The 23675-nt window shown below is 49.5% G+C and overlaps 1 protein-coding gene across 2 annotated transcripts in view; it reads left to right on the top strand.

Moving 5' to 3' along the window:
* The window catches only part of LOC140389351 (rho guanine nucleotide exchange factor 4-like), a 99450-nt gene that overhangs the window by 22054 nt on the left and 53721 nt on the right, over positions 1–23675 (top strand). For both annotated transcript variants that reach the window (XM_072473515.1, XM_072473514.1), the window contains exons 2-3: positions 4165–4416; positions 4713–4895. In XM_072473515.1, coding sequence (XP_072329616.1) covers positions 4165–4416; positions 4713–4895 — 435 coding nt within the window. The remainder of the gene's footprint in view (positions 1–4164; positions 4417–4712; positions 4896–23675) is intronic.

The raw sequence follows: 23675 nt of genomic DNA, 5'->3' as shown, positions 1-23675 counted from the left end.
CGATCTGATACGATCTTGTGAGACATTGCAATGTGAATCCCTCCCATTCTGGGCAGGACCATTTTCTAGCAAATCTGCATATTTGAGTGAGATAGCTAGTCTCACAATAATATGCATTTCCAAGATCTAACCAAGGCATGGGATGTCAGTGCCTCTCCTTCGAGACCTTGGGCGAGCGCTGTTCAGTGCAGGCCTCCACAAACAGGGACCAGAGACAATGGCAGTCATGAGGGTATCCCAGGGGATTGGAGGCCCATAGGTGCATGCCCTTTGGAATGCACTGCTGGTGCCACCCAGGCACCTCAGCACTTTCAGCCTGGCCTGGATCCCTGGCAGTAACACCTGGGCCAGGTTTCCCAGCTGGCATTGGCAGGGGCACTGGCAAGGTGACAAGATGGCAGTTTTGGGCCAAGGTGTTCCCTGCGATGGTGTGGGTGTGTGCAGGGGGTGAGGGGGACCCACTATAGTGAGTTAGGGCTTGAGGGATGTAAAGCATCACGTCGGGAGCTCAAGAGATCAGGTGCCATTTTTAAATGGTGTCCCGATCTCTCGCTGTACCGAGGAGTTGCGGCAAGCGGAGCTCCTCGGTGCGGAGAGCGGGGCTAAGTGCGGCTTTGTTGGTGTGTTCCCCGCTAAGGCCCCCGATCTACCCGGATGGGCGTTAGATAGCGGGGTGTTTCTCAGCACTCGGCTAGTCTCATGGTATGGGATTGTGTCCCCATTCGGGTAGATCACACCCATGACAGTGACTACAGCTCATGAAGTATTTAATTGGCAGCTTTAATCACAAAATCATAGGATCATAAAGAGCGATACACTGCAGAAGGAGGCCTTTCAATCTATTGTGCATGCTTTGACTCTGAAAGAGCTTTCCAGTTAATCTCACTATCTTGATCTTTTCTGGTAGCCCTAGACATCTTCCCCCTTCAGATGTATACCCTCTTGAAGCTAACTCTTTATTGAATATGTTTGCCCTATACTTTCAGCTAAGAAATTCCAGATCACGACAATCTGCTGAGTAATTGTTTTTCCCCCATATTGGAAGAAAAGCCTGCAGCTTTCTTCTTGCCATGTACAGTAAATTGGCGTTCTCAGATTCCCAATCTTCCTGCCATGGGAGACAGCTTCTCGGGCATCTCCTACCAAAACCTTTTTTTACTGAAACAACTCTTAATAGATTTCCCCTTACACTTCTATGCCCTGAGAAAAAGAAACCCAGTTTCTCCAGTGTCTCCACAGAACTGAAGCATTTCGTTCCTGGTAGTAATCCTCTGGATCCTTCCTGAGATCTGGTGGCTCAAAATTGATCACAATAACCCATCTGGAGCCTAACCAAGGCATGATCACCTTGCTCTTGCACACCAAACCACTTTTCATAAAGCTTAAGAGCCAATATATATGCCTTTTCAACACTATTATCCATCTACCCAATCTTCAAACTCTTGCATACGTTCCCCCGTCGCCCTTTGCCTCGCCAGTTCTCCCTAATCCTGCTGCCCTTCAAAATTGTGCCATTTAATTTATACTTTTGCTCACTCTTTACACCCATAAGGTTAAACTGTTCCGTGTTTGATTATGTGCGCCTGTTAACTGTTGACTGTTCACTGGTGTGATTTATGATTTCTAAGATTTCCAGAGTTCCTGATTTTTAATAAAAACTTCATCAGATTTATCTCTCGTATTACTAAAAATGTTAAATTCTTCTATTTCAGCTGATCTTAATCACTTTCTGATGCTACTAATTTGTCTTTTCAATGCTTTCAATTTCTTCAAATTCTTACAACCCCAATTTTAGATATGTTCTACAAAGATTTTACATCCTCGAATTTCTAGAAGGATTACATTTTTACAGCTCCTCAATTCTTCCTAGTTTTGTTGTTCCATTTTTAAAAATGGTACAGGTCATCTTCCGCTCAAATCAGAAGGCAAGGTTTACATCTAACGCTAGTTCAGCTGCAATCAACCTACCACTGCAAAACTCCATCACAGCACCGACTACAGGTGGAACAGATATTGCAGGCAAATATGTGACCCTAGTCCTCACCCCATCCACTTCCAGTTTAAATAGAGACGGGAATAGGGGAGGTCAGCTGAACCTGCTCTCAGAAAATGAAAGGTCATTTAAATATTATAATCAGGCGTTCTGCCTTATATTTCATTTGCCTTCCATGTTTAACCTTGGCTGGTCAATAACTGAAGTGAGGTGATGACTGCCACATAGAAAAGGTAAGTGTGTTTATAGCACTGCTTGTGGGCTAGGAGAAACAACAATGTTACCTCTCAACCTACCAAACCTTCTTTCCATTGGACCCTACCATCCATCCAAAGATTTCCCCGCTCGGCATTGGACCCCATATGGGGAATCAGGACCTGGAATTCTAGGGAATGAGGACAACTCTCCCAATAACCTGACCAAGTTCCCCACCTGCTCCTGAGGCTATGACTTCTTCCACAGCATTCTTTCCTTGACGGAGCTCAGGAAGTTTTCAGGTAGCCAAGCCTGTCAAACAGACTGGCTTCTGGGTGGGGCTCCTGCTAAATAAAAAAAGACACACACGAGGATAATATTGCCCAGTGTGCGTGGAAACCTAATGCGATCACGACTCCTTCATCCTTTCTCCAACTGCTATGGCACATGTCCCAGTCATTATTCAGGCCAATTATTTGCAAGGCATTTTGAAATGGAATATTGTGACACACCGATCAATTTTAATTTGTAGTAAATTAGTTAAGCAGACAAGCGGGAGGGGGGCATGGTGGTGCAATAGTTAGCACTACTGCCTCACAGTGCCGAGGACCCAGGTTCGATCGCGGCCTCGGGTCACTGTCCATTTGGAGTTTGCACATTCTCCCCGTGTCTGCGTGGGTCTCACCCCCACAACCCAAAGATGTACGGGGTAGGTGGATTGGCCACGCTAAATTGCCTCTTAATTGGAAAAAAAAAAGAATTGGGCACTCTAATTTTTTTTTAAAGTGGGGTGTAGCTGGTTCTCAGAAACATGGGACGAAGTTGCACTGTGCAATCTTAGCTGATGAAGAGCAGCTTTCCAGATCGCATTTTCTAAATCACTGTGGTTTTGTGTGGTCCTTTGCCTCTAGCAGGAGATATGATTTTCAGCAGAGTAGGGATATTATGATGGATAAAAAATCACAGTTTTGAAGGGCATGATGTCTTAATCCAATAATAGTATATGGTGAAGGAATAAATCTGGAGCTTAATGTTTACGTTAAGCAAGTTTATTCTCAGAACCACTCAGTAGAGTAACTACTTCCCCAACTGTTCCAGCTGTGTCCATTTACAGTTGATCTAATGATCACCACCCTGTTTCTCGCATTGCAATTGGCTTAACAATCTAATTGCCAGAGGTTGCAATTGCTGACACATTGTCATGTTGGATGAACCCCAGACGGTTTTCTTCTTGTTTCTCGTTCTTCATGTGTTTGTATGTAGCTTATCAGCATGCACACACGGAATACTTCTGTCCATTGTTTGAATTTTCATCATTCAAACAGGATTTTTATACAGACTGATTAATGTGTTCGAACATTAATACCTCATCTCGCCAGTAAAGTAGAAAGATACATTTCATATTGGGGGGCAGCACGGTAGCATTGTGGATAGCACAATTGCTTCACAGCTCCAGGATCCCAGGTTCAATTCCGGCTTGGGTCACTGTCTGTGCGGAGTCTGCACATCCTCCCCGTGTGTGCGTGGGTTTCCTCCGGGTGCTCCGGTTTCCTCCCACAGTCCACAGATGTGCAGGTTCGGTGGATTGGCCATGATAAATTGCCCTTAGTGTCCAAAATTGCCCTTAGTGTTGGGTGGGGTTACTGGGTTATGGGGATAGGGTGGAGGTGTTGACTTTGGGTAGGGTGCTCTTTCCAAGAGCCGGTGCAGACTCGATGGGCTGAATGGCCTTCTGCACTGTAAATTCTATAATAATCATTCAATCTATGATATTCTTGGCTCGGATGCTTGGATACAATCTGAGGTTCGGGGTTACACTTTTATACAGGCCTGAATCTGCACTTCAGAAAATAAGCATAACTCCAGATTGCTTCCTGGGACAATGGAGTAATGGACTTTGGAGTTAGCCATGGAACTTTTGGGAGGGGTATGTTGACTATATGTATGAAAATAAGTCTTTCTTTCTATTCCTGCAGTATGGCGAAAAGGAAGAGCCCAATGAAACCGGGGATGAAAGTTTGGAGCTGGACAGTCAATCAATATCTAAACCTGACACTCTGGTCCTGGAAACATCACAAGATAACATAGAGTCGCACAATAACCTGATAATCTCGGAAATGCTGCAATCCCTGTCAATTCTGGAACAGAAGGAATCCACTATAGTGAAAAAGCACCGTGCCATGCGTCATGGCGGCAAACTGATCCGCGGATTAAGTGAAGTCTTTGAGGTAATGTACAGATGACAAATCAAAGTTAACAATAGCCACACATTACCACATTATCAAACACAATATTTGCTCAGTATTGCATATTTATTGGTGAAAATAGCCACATGGAGGTCACCACTTGAAAATTAATATTGAAAGGAAAGTTTGAAGAACACAGCTCTGGGGGAACCGCTCCTTGCTGTTGCCAAGAACAATTTTTGTAAAACTGAACATACAAGATTAACTGGAGATGTTGGTAATGGAATTGTGTTTGCCCAAGGCATTTATTAAAGTAGCTTTTACTTCTGTTCTTGAAGCTAGATAGTAATGAGCGGGGAACAGTCGAACTACTCAACGAGACTGCAGAAGAAAAACCTCCACCTCCTACAGTACCACCAGTCAGCAGATATACAGCAACAGAGCAAAGGAGAGCCCATGTCATCAATGAGATCATAAAGTCGGAGAGGGAGTATGTCAAAAACTTACGTGACATCTATGAGGTATGCTGTGGACGGCAAGTCATAACAAATAACACAAGCTCAGCCTCAATTCGAAAGCAAGGGAAGTATTTTCAGGAGCCTGTGCCTCTGCTGGGAAGGATTGCCCATTAGTAATACAATTGTCACCCAGCATATTGTTTCTTAATCTCCACTGGGATGTTTCAAAATATTTCCACTGATGAAACTGCTTTATAATTTTGTGTTACGCCACACAAAGAAAAGAGAACATCTGACCCAAATGGTACAAATTATAATTGTTGACATGGACTGGGCCTGATATGGGAGAGCTTAAAACCAGGAATAGCTTTTTTCAATTCATTCATTTACTGGATGCAGGGCATCACTGCCTAGGCCAAACAGCTGTTGCCCATCTCTAATTGCCCTTGAAAAGGTGGTGGTGAGCCACCTTCTTGAAGGGCTGCAGTCAATGTGGTGTAGCTGCACCCCAGTGCTGTTAGGATGGAGGTTGAAGGATTTTTTCCCAATGACAGTGAAGGAACAGTGATGTAATTTCGAGTCAGGATGCTGTGTGGCTTGGAGTGTAAGTTGTATGTGGTGGTGTCCCCATGCATCTGCTGCCCATTCCCTTCTTGGTGGTAGAGATCAAGGGTGGGATTCTCCGTTTCTGAGACTAAGTGTTGACCCCAACGCAGAATCAAAGGACTTTTACAACAGAAAAAACGGCGGCGCACCTGGACGGATTCCGCTACCGTTAAGGGGCTAACATCGGCGCCACATGGAACACAACTGATTCGAATGGGAAACGGGGCCGGATTTGCCAGTTTCGTGGCCAGTTTCGTGATTGACACCCAAAGGCTGACGAGCTGTAGCCGCATGTAAACAATTCTCTCCCCACACACACCATCCCAGCCAACAAGATGGCAGCGAGGAGAGCATTCCCGAGGTTCACAGACGCCGAGCTGGAGACTCCGTTGGACGTGGTGTAGGAGCGGCCGATGAACCTGTACCTTGGCCCGGGATGGAGAATGCCAGCTGCTGCCATTCATCACGCTTGGCGCAGGTGGCAGAGGCCGTGAGCGTCGTGGGCAACACCATCCGGATGGGCCAGCAGGTCTGGAAAAAATGCACAATCTCCTCAGGGTGGGCAGGATGATTAGGCAGCAGTGTGCCCTTGGCACTAACCCTGTCCCACACACCTGTAACCCTACCCGCCCCCCCCCACCCCCAGAGGACGGCCGAACCCTCACCCTGCACCACATGCAGGTACCCATACCAGCTGCCATGGCCAGGTGACCTGGACTGAGGCCATCACCTACCCACTCCCTGGGCTGCATGTGTCAGATTGTCTAACACTGTCGTTTTATATGTCTCTCTTCCCCCCCCCCCCCCCCGCCCGCCCCAGGAGAAGGTCGCGCACAACTGCCGGGAGAAGACAGGAAGGGGTCCGCCGAACCTGCGGCTCCTCCTCCAGCCACCTCCTCCAATGGTCAATTAAACAATTTAATTTAATTGACACTGCCATTCATGACTCAATGTGACAGGACTGCAGAGATTTGATTTACTGGGTGTGCAATCACTTAGCTTTGTCGATTGCATGCTGCACCTGCTTTTAGCAGCAAGTGGTCCGGTATTGTAGCTACACAACATTGATTTGACACCTCAGGGGGAATTTTCCGTGTCCCCGCAGTGTTCTCGGCAGTGCAAGGCAGCCTGCCCTTGACTGGTGGCCTGTCCAGCCTCTCTTCATAGCTCAAATGCTCCATCCCAGGCAACATCCTGGTAAACCTCCCTTGCACCCTCTCCAGTGCAATCACATCCTTCCTATCGTGGGGTGACCAGAACTGCACACAATACTTTAGGTGTTGCCGAGCCAAAGTTCTGTACAGCTCCAACGTGAGGGCGGAAAGTTAGCACAGTGGTTAGCATTGTTGCTTCACCGCGCCAGGGTCCCAGGTTCGATTCCCGGCTTGCGTCACTGACTGTGCGGAGTCGGCACATTCTCCCCGTGTCTGCGGGGGTTTTCCCCGGGCGCTCCAGTTTCCTCCCACAATCCTGAAAGACGTGCTTGTTAGGTGAATTGGACATTCTGAATTCTCCCTCTGTGTACCTGAACAGGTGGCGAAATGTGGCGACTTGGGGATTTTCACAGTAACTTAATTGCTGTGTTAATGTAAGCCTACCGATGACACTGATAAAGATTATTATTATTATTATTATTCTGCTCTTATAATTTATACATAAGACCGTAAGATACAGGAGCAGAATTAGGCCATTCAGCTCATCGATTCTGCTCCGCCATTCAATCATGGCTGATATGTTTCTCATCCTCATTCTCCTGCCTTCTCCCCATAACCCTTGATCCCCTTATTGATCAAGAACCCATCTATCTCTGTCTTAAAGACACACAGTGAACTGGAATCTTGATGGTAGAGATCATATAAAGGCAAGTATCCTGTACGCCTTCTTAACCACCCTATTAACCTGTCCTGCCGCCTTCAGGGATCTGTGGACAAGCACCCCAAAATCCCTCTGTTCCTCTGAGATTCCTAGTGTCCTGCCAGTTACTGAGTACTCCATTGTCTTGATACTCCTTCCAAAATGCACCACTTCATACTTTTCAGGGTTACATTCCATGTGCCACTGATCCACCCAACTGACCAACCTGCCTATATCCTCCTGCAACCTAAGACTTTCTTCCTCACTATTAATCACCCGACCAATCAAAAGTTATGTCCTTGTTCAAAAAGGTTGTAAGGTTAGCCCAGCAATTACAGACAATCAGTTTAACATCATTGGTGGGCAAGCTTCCAGAAACAATTATTCACGATACAATTAGTAGTCATATTGAAAAATGTGGGTTGATTAAGAAAAGGCAGCGTGGATTTCTATGGGGGAAATTGTGCCTAAGTAACTTGCTGGAGTTTTTTGAGGCGGGAACAGAAAGGGTTATTGAGTGTAATGCTGCCAATTTGGTGTACATAGACTTTCAAAAGGCATTTGATACAGTGCCACACAACATACTTGTGAGAAAGGTTATAGCTCATGGAATAAAAGGGACAATGTGGGTACAAAATTGGCTGAATAATAAGCAGAGAGTAATGGTCAATGGAATTTTTTTGGGACTGGAGGAAGGTTTGTAGTCATGTTCCCCAGGGATCAGTATTGGGACTTCTGCTTTTCCTTTAATGATCTCGAATGATGTGGAGGGGGCAATTTCAATCTTTGCGGATGACACAAAACTTCTAAGTATTGTAAATCGTGAAGAAGACAGTGTAGAACTTCAAAAAGACACACAAGTTGATGGAATGGGCAGTTAGGTGGTAGATGAAATTCAAGTGGAGAAGTGTGAGGTGATGCATTTTAGTAGGGAGAACATGGAGAGATAGCATAAAATAAGTGGTAAAATTCTTAGGGGGTGCTGTATATGTATATAGATCATTGAAGGTGACAGGACATGTGGAGAGAGCAGTTAATAAAGCAGGTAGTATCCTAGGCTTTATTAATAGGGGAATAGAGTACAAGAGCAAGGAGGTTATGCTGAACATATACAAGATACTAGTTAGACCTCAACTGGAGTAATGTGTACAGTACTGGGCACCACACCATAGGAGGTGTCATGACCCCCACGAAGACCACAAACTATCATTGATCTCCCTGTGGAACTTGTGGAGTATGAACTCTTCAGTTAGGGCCAGAGCCACCCACCTGGGGCTGGTTGTGTGCTAATATAAAAGCTGGCCCAAAGCTGGGCCTAAAGAGATTTGTCCTCTACAAAGGCTGCACTGGTACTTTGTGCAGAACTATGTAACTAGTGAATAAATGTAAATACATTTATCTCCGGCATCCTCAAGTTACTAAAGGAAGGATGTGAACGCATTGAAGAGAATGCTCAAGAGGTTTACAAGAATGCTTCCTGGGATGAGAAACTTCAGTTGGAACTGTTCTCTTTGGAGTAAAGAAGGCGAAGAGGAGATTTCATAGAGATGTTTAAAATGATGAAGGGGAATGACAGAGTATACAGGGAGAAACTGTTCCCCCTTGTAGAAGAATTAAGAACGAGACGACACAAATTTAAGGTGATTTGCAAAAGAAGCAAATGTGATGTGAGAAAAAACCTTTTCACATGAATGTTTCAGTCCGGAATGCATAGTCTGGAAGTGTGGTGGAGGCAAGTTCAATCAAGGCATTCAAGAGAGCATTCGATGAATACTTCAATGTGCAGGGGTACAGGGAAACGGCAGGGGAATGGCACTAAGTCTTGATGCTCATTTGGAGGGCCGGGGCAGAAACAATGGGCCAAATGGCCTCCTTCTGCGCCATAACAATTCTGTGACTCTGTAAATATAAAGGGCACCATTCACCCCAAAAAGCATTGTTGCACCCGGCGTAGTTCTGAGCGCACTGGGTGAATTGCGCAAGAGTCCCATATTGGGTTTCGTGCCGGGCCGACTGTGAGTCACCTGACTCGCTCCAGTCGATGCGATCCAGATCTCGCTCTTGCTGGGCGAGATCCACATCTGCATATTTAAACGTGACGAATCGCTCATTTAAATACCTGGGCGTCGGATTCACCTGGTGCCCAGGACTAAACGGCCACGTCTGCGAGACCTCACTCGGGCGCCGTTTAGTACTGGTTCACAGAAACGTGGACTGGCATAACGGCACCTCCGGGGGGGGGGGGTGGTCTCGCACACCATTGGAGACCCCCGTGTGGTCAGAGGGTTCAATAGAGTGGCGGGGACCTGAAAGGGGAGGGGAAAAATCGGGGCTGCTGATCAAAATGGCTCCCCGCACTGCGAGCAGCTGTTCCTGCTGGCAAGATCAGCTCTCCAGCTGGAAATGAATTAAAGTCTGGCCTCGACGGAGAAAAACTCCCCGAGGCTAAAAAAAATGACCAAGTGCTGTTGAATAGCGGGGTGTTTTTAGGCGCTTCAGCCGTCGAGAAACAGCCCGCTAAATGTGCCCAAAAGCGGACTTTAACTTTTGTCTGCTGAACCATGCCCTAAGCGTCATTTTTAGTGGGATTTGCAGGATGTTTGGCACTAGCTGTAATGGTGAGATTGAGCCTGCTATTCATTCACACTTAGTGCAAAACCTGCCATGCTTGAGTCCCCTGGTGTCTGATTCGCCTGACTCGGGACTTAGCTGCTCGCAGCTAGCAGGGTGAGCATCATTTAAACAGTCCCTCAACACTCACTCCCAGTCAAGCCAGGAGGATGGCAGTGCAGAGACCTGCTCCTTGATTTGGGACTGCCAATCTGGACGCTGTGGAGGAGAGGCAGGGCAACCTGTACCCCGAAGGAGGTCAGAGAACCAGCAGCACCAATGCTGCCTGGGAGGCGGTGGCAGCTGCATTGCATTGCGTACAGGTAGCATGACCAGGAGACTGACCGTTTAATGTAGGAAGAAGATGAACGACCTCCTACGAGCTGCAAGCTTAAGTTACTACCTCTCCTCCTGGCATCAGTCCCGCCTTCCACACTTCACTTCCGAAATGCACGCCCAACAACAGCCCCTCACAATCCTTTGGCTGATACCTCACGTCCTCCCACCATCTGACCTCCAAGCTTGTTCCTCAGAAGTCCCTGGAACTCAAACGCACAACCCCTTAATGTCTAAGTGCGGCGCCCACTCATGCCACCTGCTATAGACCCATGACCCATCAGGTGTGGCTCACAAACTACCCTCTCTTTGACCTCACAGGAGAAGATAGCCCATAACAAGAAGGAAAGGGTGAAGATGGGAAGAGGAATTCCAGAGTTGTGAGACCTCACCCCCTTTGAGGAACGGGCGCTGGAGATGGTGGGGTTGCCTGAGGAGCGAGCTTGACTGGCAGGGAGATCAGGCTGCACCAGCAAAGTGAGGATCCACTGCACCTTCATCTAGATGATCTGTCTCAAGTGAGTGGGTGAAGACCCACATAATTATCCTTCCCTTTAAGTTAACCCATGTCCATTGTCTCGCACGATAACCATCTGATGAGGCCGGAACACCCGGAGTCATACCCCCTTCTTCCCCCGTCATCCACCTCGGAGGAAAGCCAAGGGGGGAAAGCCATGCAATGCCGAGCCTCTGGACAGGGTTCTCCCAGAGCTGCTGTGGATGATAAGACATGGCCATGACATTCAGGAGGGCCTGCAGCGATCTTCCTGCATCTGCAAGTCAGATGGGAGGAGTCCCAATGCCTTCAGTCACAGGAGGTGGTGCCGGCATTGCATGGAACCCAGGCAAACACTGCAAAGGTGGCGAACACAGGGAAAACCTGGAGCATGACGTCCGAGCATTGAATGATGGAGTCCAATGCATGGCTCAGTCTCTAACGACAATATCTGAGGGCCTTGGCATCATGTCCCAGAGACAAGTTGACATTGCCGAGGCACAGCAATGGGCCAGTCACAGACAGCCATCTCCACGGGCGTCAACACGATGGGGGGTCTCCAGGACTGGCAGCCCCACTCCAGCTGCCCCTCTTCCTCCTCCTCAGATGAGGCCACCTGTTCCTTTGAGGAGGCACTGGGAAGTTCAGGAGCCGTTAAGTGCTAACACAACTAACAATGCCAGTCCCTCCTTTGCGACAGCCTTCAGCTATAAAGCAGGAGGCTGGTCAAAGTCAAAGAGGGTGAAATTAGCTTTCATGAGACAAGCTGAAGCATGGCTCGGTCCTGTGAGAGCTTGTTTGGCCTTGTTATGGGTCACCACAATAGTTGAAAATGGCTCAGATGCCTAACATGTGAACACAGACCGCCTACCCCAACCACAGCTCTCCCCCCCCCCCCCCCCCCCCCCCCCCCCCCCCCCGGCTGAGGGGTAACCACTAACCTGGTCCCATCCAGGCCCCCCGAACAAACCCAATCCCCTTGAATAGAGCCCCCCCCCACTCCCCCAATCCCCACAGCACTAGGGTATCAGCTATGGTGCCTTTGAGATGCATGCAGGTAAATGAAGAGAGCTCCTTCCTCACTTCCTCGGTAGCCTTCGCACCAGAGCTTCGTTTCTGTAAAGGACCACTAGACGACGCCTAGAAGCTTCTTGCTGGGGAGGCGGGTGACTCATGGGTGGCCACTGCATTTGACTTTAATCTCGCTAATGAGATTAAAATAATAGCAAATGAAGTGTGACCAAGTCCTCGCCATTGCTGGGGAGATCCTAATCACACTAGGGCCGAGTGAATGGCAAAATGTTTGGCGATTGACACAAATCGTGTTTTTGACCTCTCCTGCTATTCAACCAGCAAAACGCGATACGGCTGTTGGTAGAATTGGCAGAACTGACACTGTCAGTTCTACCAATACTGTAATTGACAGACGCTATTGGTATTTTGTTGAGGACAAGGTCAAGGAGGCTTTCCCTCTTGTTTGTTCCCTCACCACCTGCCGCAGACGTAGTCTAGCGGCTATGTCCTCCGGGACTCAACCAGCTTGGTCAGCAGTGGTGCTACCAAGTCACTCTTGGGGATGGACATTGAAGTTCCCCACCCAAGAGAACATTATGTACCTTTACTACCCTCGGTCCCTCGTTCGAAGTGGTGTTCAAAATGGATGATCACTGATTCATCAGCTGAGGAGTGGTGTGGGGAATGGAAGGGCAATAAGTGGTAATCAGCAGGTTTGCTTACCTATGCTTGACCTGATGCCATGAGGCTGCATAATGTTCAAAATTAATGTTGAGGATTCCCAGGAAAACGAGTTGTATTCTACTTTACTTCCAACTCCGATGTGTCTGTCCTGCTGGTGGGACAGGACATACCCAGGGATGGTAATGATTGTGGCTGGAATGTTATCTGTAATGTTTGATTTAAGGTCTGATTTTGTGAGTATGACGATGTCAGGCCATTCCTTGACTCTCTTCCAGACAGCTCTCCTAATTTTGGCACAATCTCCTAACTGTCAGTAAGGAGGAGTTTGCAGGGTCATTGACCTTTCCAGTGCCCAGGTCGATGCTGAGAGTCTGTCCGGTCTCATTCCTTTTAGACTTTGCAGCAGTTTGATACAACTGAGTGGCTTGCTAGGCCATTTTTCAGAGTTCATCTAAGAGTCAATCACATTGCTGTGGGTCTTCAGCCACAAGTCGACTATGCTAGGTAAGGATGGCTGATTTTCTTCCCTCTAGGGCATAAATGATGAGGTTTTACAACAATCGCTGCTTGTTTCACACTTACTATTCCCGAGACTAGCTTTTCATTCTAGATTTATTGATTGAATTTAAATTTCATCAGGCGCTGTGACGAGATTCAAACCCATGCCCCCAGAGCCTTCACCTAGGCCTCTGGATCACTCATCCAAGATTACTGAATCACTACACCACATCTTCTCAAGTGCCAATGAGAAGGTGGTTTCACTTACCTGAGATAACAGGTGATTCAACCACATAGCCAAGTATGAATATGGAACTGAATTTTGGTGCAATTATTAAAAAGATTAATATTGCAAAAGTGGAAGAAACAAAGTCACAAGCATATTTAGTTACTCGAATGAAAGTAACCACACGATGGAAGCTGGCACTCAGATGGGAAATGGAAGGGACATTGTACTTGCTTTGGAGGCAGTGCAGAGAAGGTGCATTCGGCTTGTGGGATGGCAGGATTGTCACATGAGGAAAGATTGAGCAGGTTGGGTATATACATATTGCATTTTAGAACGAGAGATCTCATTGAATCATATAAGGTTCTGAGGGGGCTTGACGGGTACACGCTGAGAGGATGCACCCCACCGTCCCCACCGTGGGGAGTCTAGAACTAAGGGGTGTAGTTTCCAAATAGCTGGCCTCCCGTTTCAGATTGAGATGAGGCAGAATCTCTTCTCTCAGAGGGTTGCTTGCCTTTGCAATTCTCTTCCTCATAGAGTAGTGATGGCTGGACTATTGTGGATATATTCAAGGCTGAGGGGCTTTTAATCGATGAGAATGTGAAGGGTGAGGAAGGTAGGTAAGTGGATTTAAGGCCATAATCAGACCTTATTGAATGGTGGGGCAGGCTGAATAGGCCGGCTCCTGTTTCTTATGTCCTTATCTTGCTACAATACAGATCAGTTGGTCTTCCATCTGTTGGGTGTTCATAGGAGCTTGCTGTGTGCCAGGTTTGATAATTTAATGCAACCAGTGCAAAAGCAAATCATTTGTTTTGATGTCCGTAGGGTGTGAAAATGATGGAGACTGTGTAAATGCATGTTATTTAATTTGGAGTACGAGGAAAGTAGAAAAGAAGAGTAGGTGTCGGTCATTCAATCTGTAAGATTAGTATAACATTTTGTTAATGATGTTACTTGTGATTTTCTGATGCCCTCTGTTTCTGGACCTGCGTCTCACACTTTCTCATTTCATCACTACCCACCACGGAGCCATGCCCCACAATGTCTGCGGCACTGAATTTTCCTATCACCAGAGCGACGAGTTGCGAAGACTCTCAGCTATCCTTTTGCGTGCGTGGATTCATGCGGGGCCAAGACTAAAGACACACCTGCCCCTCTCATCCCCAACCAACCCCCACTGGAGAGATGCATGCACACCTCAGGATTAAGTCAGGAGATCAAGGGGAGAAGATCAGTAATTCAAGGGGGGGGGGGGGGGAGAAGGTGAGGAATTAGGGGTGGGAAGGAGGAGAAGATCAAGAGCTCTGGCGGGTAAAGCATGGGGCGGGTTTGTTGGAATAGGCAAACAATAAGGTCCAGATCGAAAGCAGGGGCTTCAAGGGAGAAAGTGAAGCAGATGGGTAAAATGTATTCTGTTCTTTCCCCCTCTGTTATATGTGGATCACTTTCTCCAATCCCCCAACACCCTCATGCAACCCCCGTCATTTACACATGCGTCACATTTTGCCTCTCCTCTCCTCCCAGGCATGGATCATGAATAGCAGTGATTTGATGTTCAGGGAATGCAAATGCAGTATTGATGAATGGCCCAGTGGTGTGAAGGTGCTGCCTGATGGCACTATTGCTGATTACTCTGACAATTCAAGGACAACATTGTGCCAATGTTGGAAATCTGAGGCGGGATTCTTCGGTCGGCGACGCCGAAATCGCATTTGGCGATCGGCCGGAGAATCCCTGTTCATGACCGAATAGGGGGCGGCACCGCTTTCACGATCCTCCACCCCCTCCAAAGTGGGGTACTTGGAGAGTATGGTGCACGCCGTATCGACGGCCTCAGGACTTGCCTCAGGCCCACCCCCCAATGCTTTGCCCCCGACCGGCCTTTTCCTAACGGCGTCAGTCGCGTGTCGTCTCATCCATCGGGAACTTGGCGTGGCGGCTGCAGACTCAGTCCAGCGCGGCCACAGTCTGGGAAGGGCCAATCCGAGGGCAGGAGGGACTTTGCCAGGCACTGTGGGGGTGCAGTCCAGGGCGGGCGAGCCGGCAAAAGGAAGGGCACTATTTCGCAGGTAGAGTGTGGTAATACCAGGTATTGCAGTACCTGAGAGGTGGATGCCCATTGGCTAGACCTAGGAGTCGACCATTGGCTAACGTACATAGCTCCGCCCTGAGAGGCGGGGTATAAGAACCAATGCCATCCCAACAGCCTTCACTTTCTGTATCGAAGCTGCTGGATACAGTTCTAGCTGATTAAAGCCGGTTAGTTATGACTCACCTTGTCTCGAGAGTAACTGATTGTGCATTACCGAGTCCGTGAGCGGCTGGCGCCACGGATCCAGCAATTCTCCGGGCCGTATTGGCAGCTAGAGCCGGGTGCTCTACGCTGCCTTGATGCTAGCTCCCAGCCAAACGGAGGATCAGTGGCCGTTTTACGCCATTTTTGCTGTTGTAAAACACCACCGTTCCCACACTGGCATGGGAACATAGACTCAAAACTGGAGAATCCAGCCCCTGATATTTATGTTTTACACATGCACAATTAGTTTTGCATTGCCAATTTTAATCCCAGTTTACCTGCCAACATATTTCCTCATCATTGTATCTTTCGATTTTTAATTTGTCATTTTGATTACGTATTAAATATGCATTTTAAATACGAAGTCCTGCTGCAAACTGCTGTGAAACAAACAGGGCAAAAACAATTGGCTGACTGAAAGTACAAAGCAGTCCTCAAAGTATTAAACTAAATCAGTCCCTGAACTTGTCCAACAGGTACGAGATTCTTGCTCCCTGGGTGGATGGGAACGGGGGCCACAGGGAGGATGAGCAAACTGACCACAGCACCATGGTACAGGGAGCCGTTCAAGTGGGGGGAGAAAAAAGAAATGTAGTTGTAATTGGGGATAGTATAGTTAGGGGCATTGACACTGTTCTCTGTGACCAGGATCGAGAATCACAAAGAATGTGTTGCCTGCCTGGTGCTCGAGTTTGGGATATCTCATCTGGGCGGCAGAGGAACTCGGTGTGGGAGGGTAAAGATCCAGTTGTCGTGGTCCACGTAGGTACCAACGGCATAGGTAGAACAAGGACAGAGGTTCTGCTAAGGGAATATGAACAGCTAGGAATTAAATTAAAAAGCAGAACCAAAAAGGTAATAATCTCTGCATTACTACCCGAGCTACAAGCTAATTGGCACAGGGTCAATAAGATTAAGGAGGTAATTGCGTGGCTCAAAGATTGGGGTGGGAGGGATGGGTTTGAATTCATGGGACATTGGCATCAGTACTAGGAAAGGGGGGGGACCTGTTCTGATGAGACGGTGTTCATCTGAATCATGCTGGGACCAGAGTCCTGGTGAATTGTATAACTAGGGCTGTAGATGGGGCTTTAAACTAAATAGTGTGGGGGAGAGTCCAGTTGTCGGGAGAATTAAAAAATCAAAGTTAAAGGAGAGTGTAGAAGTGCAGGTCAATGATGATGACTTTCAACTAGTTAAAGGAGCCGAGGGCTCAGGAGATGTTAATAAAGTTTCCAAACCACGTAATAGAACGTAATAGGAGGCAGGAATCTAACCTCAGACAGAGCAAAAAAGATGATAGTATGAGAAGGGAGCTGGTCACTGCAGGACTGAGGGTGTTGTACCTAAATGCATGCAGTATAGGGAACAAGGTAAATGAGCTTGTTGCGCACATTGAAATTGGCCGGTAGGATGTTATGGGCATCACAGAGACATGACTGCAAGGGGATCAGATGGGCAGAGGAGGCGGGGTTGCATTGTTAGTGAGGAATGAAGTTAAATCGATAGCAAGGAGCGATATAGGATCAGAATGCATAGAATCTCTGTGGGTTGAGTTGAGGAATCACAAAGGTAAAAAGACCCTAATGGGAGTTATGTACAGGCCCCCTAACAGTAGTCAGGATGTCGGGCAGAAAAAAAATCAGGAGAAAGAAAAGGCATATAAAAAAGGCAATATTACAATAATCTTGGGGGACTTCAATATGCAGATGGACTGGGAAAATTAGATTGGTAATGGATCCCAAGAAAAGGAATTTGTGGAATGTCTAAGAGATGTTTTTTTGGAGCAGCTTGTGACAGAGCCGACTAGGGAACAGGCAGTTCTGGGTTTGGTGATGTGTAATGAGGCAGACTTGATTAGAGAACTTAAGGTGAAGGAACCCTTAGGTGAAAGTGAACAAAATATGATAGAATTTACCCTGCAGTTTGAGAGGAAGAAGCTGGAATCAGATGTAACAGTATTACAATTAAATAAGGGTAACTACAAAGGCATGAGGGAGGAGCTACTCGAGTCAATTGTGTCATATTCAAACACACACATCATGATAGACACACCAACAGACAAATCAGAAAACACAACACCACAACCAATCACAGACAAGGACAGGGACAGTATAAAAGGACAAACACGACACCTGGTGGCCAGTAGAGCTGGAGACCAGGACAAGGACAGGACCTGTTACACTACACACTCAGGGAGACACCACGTGCAGAGTATCCAGACCGAATTGTATATAGCAGTTGAAATAAAATAGAGTTGTACCAAATACAACTGTGTTGGTTCATCTGTGCATCAGAGCACCCAACACCACATGGTACAGGAGTGGATCGATACCTGCCGGCATACCTCAGTGTACAGAGACAACCAGCAGTACCCAGGCAAGATGTATTGGCTCCCGGTTCCGCAGCCGTTCCAGTGCCACGGCGATCTCCGCGAAAACTGGCGGCGATTCCGGCAAGCGTTTGAATTATTCCTGGTGGCAGCTGAACTCAAAGACCTGGCTGATGATGAAAAAATTGAATTTCTCCTCACCATCGCCGGTGCAAGGGCAAAATAAACCTTCACAAAATTCAAGTTCTTCAGGAGGCAACAAAGGTACGCTTACCAGGCAGTCCTGAACAAATTCGCCAAATACTGTGAGGAAAACGCACTCCAATCGGCAAGTAAAGGTAAGAAAAGCGGCAGTACTCACCACGTGGCCGGGATCCCGGAGGCCGAATTCCCAGAGGCCGAAATCCCGGGCCTGAGAGAGATTTGGGTCGAGATCGGCGGCCATCTTGCTAAAGGTATCACGCTAGCACAGTTGCGCGAGCAGTGCGCAGAAATGCGCATGCGCAGTCACGAAAACGGCCATCGGTAAAGGAACAGCGATCTGCGCATGCACAGTCGCTTCCTACGTGCTACATACCGAGCGTCAGGATGTCAGAGGCCCCAGACCGCACCAATTTAAAGGGGAAACGACCCAAATCAAAATAACAAAAATCTGTTAAAGCTGTAAAACAACCTTCCCTCACCTGGAATGACAGCACATTGCCGCAAATTGACCCAGGAGATGAATTTGACCTCCGAAGAACCCTGCAACAAGCAGTTACCTATGCACAAGCCGATGATTCCGACCTCGAATACTTCGATACCGATCTTTACATTTTTTTCTGGACCTCGCGAGCCCAATGACAGCTCCATGGTCCTAGACGACTACGACGCGGACGAACCTTTTGTGTTGCACATTGGTGACCCTGTAGCGCACAGTGACTTACGAGAGAGACGAGAAGTGATGAAGTCGATTGAGGCTTTATTAAGCGAGACTCGTCCCCAGCAGTTCAGCAACAGAATGAAGCGGCGGGGAGAAGCTCGGGTTCTTATACTCCGCCTTCAGGGCGGAGCCAGGAGTCAACAGCCAACCAGGACCCGGAATCTGTCAGCCAATAGCATCACGGCTTCACAGACGCACATGACCCCTAATACATACCACCACATTCACCCCTTGTTAAAAAGGAACCCGGCGGGGTGGTGGTTCGCATGGTGGTAGGGGTTTACAAGGCTGGTCCTGGGAGGAAAATTTCGGACATGTTACTACAGTTTTAGCCCTACACTGGGCTATGTACAAAGTTTGTGAAACTATTTACAATATTAGTAAGAGAAAAAAACTTTTTTTTGTTACAATCCAACAACATTCTTGGTGTCACGCGGATGCCACGAGTCGAGCGGGCGGTCTGGTCTTCCTCGTCGATCGCCTCAGCCCCGGTGGTGGTGCAGGTGCTTGTTCAGGCGTTGTCGTCTCCGGGAGCGTTTTGGTGTTCGTTCCTGTTTCACTCCTGGGCGGGCACGGGAGGAGGACCGATCCCCCCGGGAAGGGGGCGGTCGCGGGGTGCGCCGGTGGTAGGGAGGGGATGATCGGTGTTGGGGGGGTGTGTGTTGCCGGCGGGCGCCAGGTCCCGCAGGGAGACCGTGTCCTGTCGGCCATCGGGGTACGCCACGTAGGCGTACTGCGGGTTCGCGTGGAGAAGGTGAACCCTCTCGACCAACGGGTCCGATTTGTGCGCCCGCACATGTTTCCGGAGCAAGATGGGTCCTGGGGCCGTCAGCCAGGTCGGCAGTGACGTTCCGGAGGAGGACTTCCTGGGGAAGACAAGGAGGTGCTCATGAGGCGTTTGGTTAGTGGTGGTACACAAAGCGACCGGATGGAGTGGAGAGCATCCGGGAGTACCTCCTGCCACCGGGAAACTGGGAGATCCCTGGACCGTAGGGCCAGCAGGACGGTCTTCCAGACCGTGCCGTTCTCCCTCTCTACTTGCCCGTTCCCCCGGGGGTTGTAGCTGGTCGTCCTGCTCGAGGCTGTGCCCTTGCTGCGCAGGAACTGGCGCAGCTCGTCACTCATGAAGGAGGACCCCCTGTCGCTATGGATATATGCGGGGCAACCGAACAGTGTGAATATGGTGCCAAGGGCTTTAATGACTGTGGCCGCTGTCATGTCGGGGCAGGGGATGGCGAAGGGGAAACGAGAGTACTCGTCCACCACGTTCAGGAAGTATGCGTTGGCGTCGGTGGAGGGGAGGGGCCCTTTGAAATCAAAACTGAGGCGTTCAAAGGGGCGGGAAGCCTTGATCAGGTGCGCTCTATCCGGCCTGAAAAAGTGCGGTTTGCACTCTGCGCAGATGTGGCAGTTCTTGGTGACTGTACGGACCTCCTCCACAGAGTAGGGGAGGTTTGGGGACTTTATGAAATGGTAGAACCGAGTGACCCCCGGGTGGCAGAGGTCCTCGTGGAGGGCTTGGAGACGGTCTATTTGTGCGTTGACACATGTGCCGCGGGATAGGGCATCGGACGGCTCGTTCAGCTTTCCGGGATGGTACAAGATCTCGTAGTTGAAGGTGGAGAGCTCGATCCTCCACCTTAAGATCTTGTCATTTTAAATTTTGCCCCGCTGTGATTTATCGAACATGAAGGCTACCGACCGTTGGTCGGTGAGGAGAGTGAATCTCCTGCCCGCCAGGTAATGCCTCCAATGTCGCACAGCTTCCACTATGGCTTGGGCTTCCTTTCCCACTGAGGAGTGGCGGATTTCTGAGGCGTGGAGGGTTCGGGAGAAAAAGGCCACGGGTCTGCCCGCTTGGTTAAGGGTGGCCACCAGAGCTACGTCGGATGCAACGCTCTCGACCTGGAAGGGGAGGGACTCGTCGATGGCGCGCATCGTGGCCTTTGCGATATCCACTTTGATGCGGCTGAAGGCCTGGCGAGCCTCTGTCGACAGGGGGAAGGTAGTGGTCTGTATTAGCGGGCGGGCCTTGTCTGCATACTGGGGGACCCACTGGGCGTAATATGAAAAGAACCCCAGGCAACGTTTCAGGGCTTTGGAGAAATGGGGGAGGGGAAATTCCATGAGGGGGCGCATGCGTTTGGGGTCGGGGCCTATTATCCCATTGCGCACTACGTATCCCAGGATGGCCAACCGGTTTGTGCTAAAAACGCACTTTTCCTCGTTGTATGTGAGGTTCAAGGCGTTAGCCGTCTGGAGGAATTTTTGGAAGTTGGCGTCGTGGTCCTGCTGATCGTGGCCGCAGATGGTTACGTTGTCGAGATACGGGAACGTGGCCTGCAACCCGTGCTGGTCAACCATTCGGTCCATCTCCCGTTGGAAGACCGAGACCCCGTTCGTGACACCAAATGGGATCGTTAGGAAGTGGTATAGACGCCCGTCTGCCTCGAAGGCTGTGTACTTGCGGTCACCTGGGCGGATGGGGAGCTGGTGGTAGGCGGACTTGAGGTCCACGGTGGAGAAAACCTTATACTGGGCAATCCGATTTACCATGTCGGATATGCGGGGGAGAGGGTACGCATCTAGCTGTGTGTACCTGTTGATGGTCTGGCTATAGTCTATGACCATCCTTTGCTTCTCCCCGGTCTTTACTACTACCACCTGGGCTCTCCAGGGACTATTGCTGGCCTGGATTATGCCTTCCTTCAGCAACCGCTGGACTTCAGACCGAATAAATATCCGGTCCTGGGCGCTGTACCGTCTGCTCCTAGTTGCGACGGGTTTGCAATCCGGGGTGAGGTTTGCAAACAAGGACGGCGGTTCAACCGTGAGAGTTGCGAGGCCGCAGATAGTGAGTGGGGGTAATGGGCCGCCGAATTGAAATGTTAGGCTCTGCAGGTTACACTGGAAATCTAATCCCAGTAATGTGGGCGCGCAGAGTTGGGGAAGGACGTAGAGCCTGTAGTTTTTAAACTCCCTCCCTTGCACCGTTAGGTTCGCGATGCAGAACCCTTTGATCTCTACGGAGTGGGATCCTGCAGCTAGGGAAATCTTTTGCGTACTTGGATAGATGGTCAGAAAACAGCGTCTTACCGTGTCTGGGTGAATGAAACTTTTGGTGCTCCCGGAGTCGATCAAGCATGATGTCTCGTGTCCATTGATCAGCACCGTTGTTGTCGTCGTCTGGAGCGTCCGGGGCCGTGATTGATCCAGAGTCACCGAAGCCAGTCGTGGTCGTAGTGTCGCGGTGTCTTCTTCGGACCCCGTGGAGCCGTCGATACTGGGGTCCTTTGTTGTCATCCAAGATGGCGGCGTCCATGAATCGCACGCGGCCGGGGGTGGACAAAATGGCCGCCCCAATGGATCGCATGTGGTCGGGGGTGGACAAAATGGCCACCCCCATGAATTGCACGTGGCTGGGGGGTCACAAGATGGCGGCACCCATCCTCCCCTCATGGTGCCCGTGACCCAAAATGGCGGCACCCGCGGGTCGCACATGGGGCGCTGGGGGGGGTGGTTGGGGAGCATTTGGGCTATGCTGGGCTCGTTCTTCTCCGGGGATTGCGGCGACCCCACGGGACCGGCACACAGCCGCGTAATGGCCCTTCTTGCCGCAGCTTTTACAAATAGCTGCACGGGTCGGGCTGCGCTGCCGGGGGTGTTTCGCTTGCCCGCAGAAATAGCAGCGGGCCCCCCCGGGATGGTCTGGCGCTTTAACGGCGCAAGCCTGTGAGGGGGGGGGGTTTGTCGCGACGGGGGTCCACGGTGCCCAAGGGGCTGCCGTGCGGTCGGGGCCGTAGGCGCGGGCGTTTTGCGAGGCCACATCTAGGGAAGCTGCAATGGCCCTTCCCTCTGAGAGTCTTTCTAAAAGTCTTTGGCGGATTTGGGGAGAGTTCATACCTGCCACAAAAGCATCGCGAATTAGCATGTCCGTGTGTTCGATCGCGTTCACCGGCGGGCAGCTGCAGCCCCGTCCCAAAATTAGCAGTGCGGCGTAGAATTCTTCTAGCGATTCTCCGGGACTTTGCCGTCTCGTTGCGAGTTGGTAGCGCGCGTAGACCTGGTTCACGGGGCGAACGTAGATGCTCTTCAGTGCTGCGAGCGCCGTCGGGAAATCCTCTGCGTCTTCTATGAGAGGGTAAATTTCCGGGCTTACCCTCGAATGCAGGACCTGCATTTTCTGGTCTTCTGTGATCTGGCCGGGGGCCGTTCGGAGGTAGCCTTCAAAACATGCTTGCCAGTGTTTAAATACTACTGCCGAGTTCGCTGCGTGGGGGCTGATCCGCAGGCATTCCGGGGCGATCCGGAGCTCCATAGTCCTTTAAGCTCGCTTAATAAATTGTAGCGCACAATGACTTACGAGAGAGATGAGAAGTGATGAAGTCGATTGAGGCTTTATTAAGCGAGACTTGTCCCCAGCAGTTCAGCAACAGAATGAAGCGGCGGGGAGAAGCTTGGGTTCTTATACTCCGCCTTCAGGGCGGAGCCAGGAGTCAACAGCCAACCAGGACCCGGGATCTGTCAGCCAATAGCATCACGGCTTCACAGTCCCACATGACCCCTAATACATACCACCACAGACCCTCACATTGAATCCGACGCAGGTGCGGATTCATTTTTCGGATTTGAAGATCTTCAACCCAGCAGATATGACGTCCCAACTCATCAGTGCAGGATGATGCTGCAGCCTGAAATTAGGAGACAGGGAGCGGTGCAAGCCCACAGAGCGGTCACAAGCATCCACAGAGAGCTCGTGGACAGCCTCCACGATAGAAGCAACACAAGACTCCAGAGCGCAGTCCTTGCAGGAACTAGACCATGAGGGTCTAGCAACCTCTCCTGACCAATCAGCGGCAGACGATGCAAGAAGGCTATAACAGCCTGCCATGCTCCACTACACAGCAGCATGAACATGATGGTCTCTCATGCTACAATGAGGGGCACAGCGCTGATGACTGTT

The sequence above is a fragment of the Scyliorhinus torazame genome, chromosome 14 (assembly GCF_047496885.1).
Source record: "Scyliorhinus torazame isolate Kashiwa2021f chromosome 14, sScyTor2.1, whole genome shotgun sequence".
In the NCBI taxonomy this organism is placed as follows: Eukaryota; Metazoa; Chordata; class Chondrichthyes; order Carcharhiniformes; family Scyliorhinidae; genus Scyliorhinus; species Scyliorhinus torazame.
Note: the sequence above shows the minus strand (reverse complement) of the source record. Positions and strands in the feature narration are given on the sequence as shown.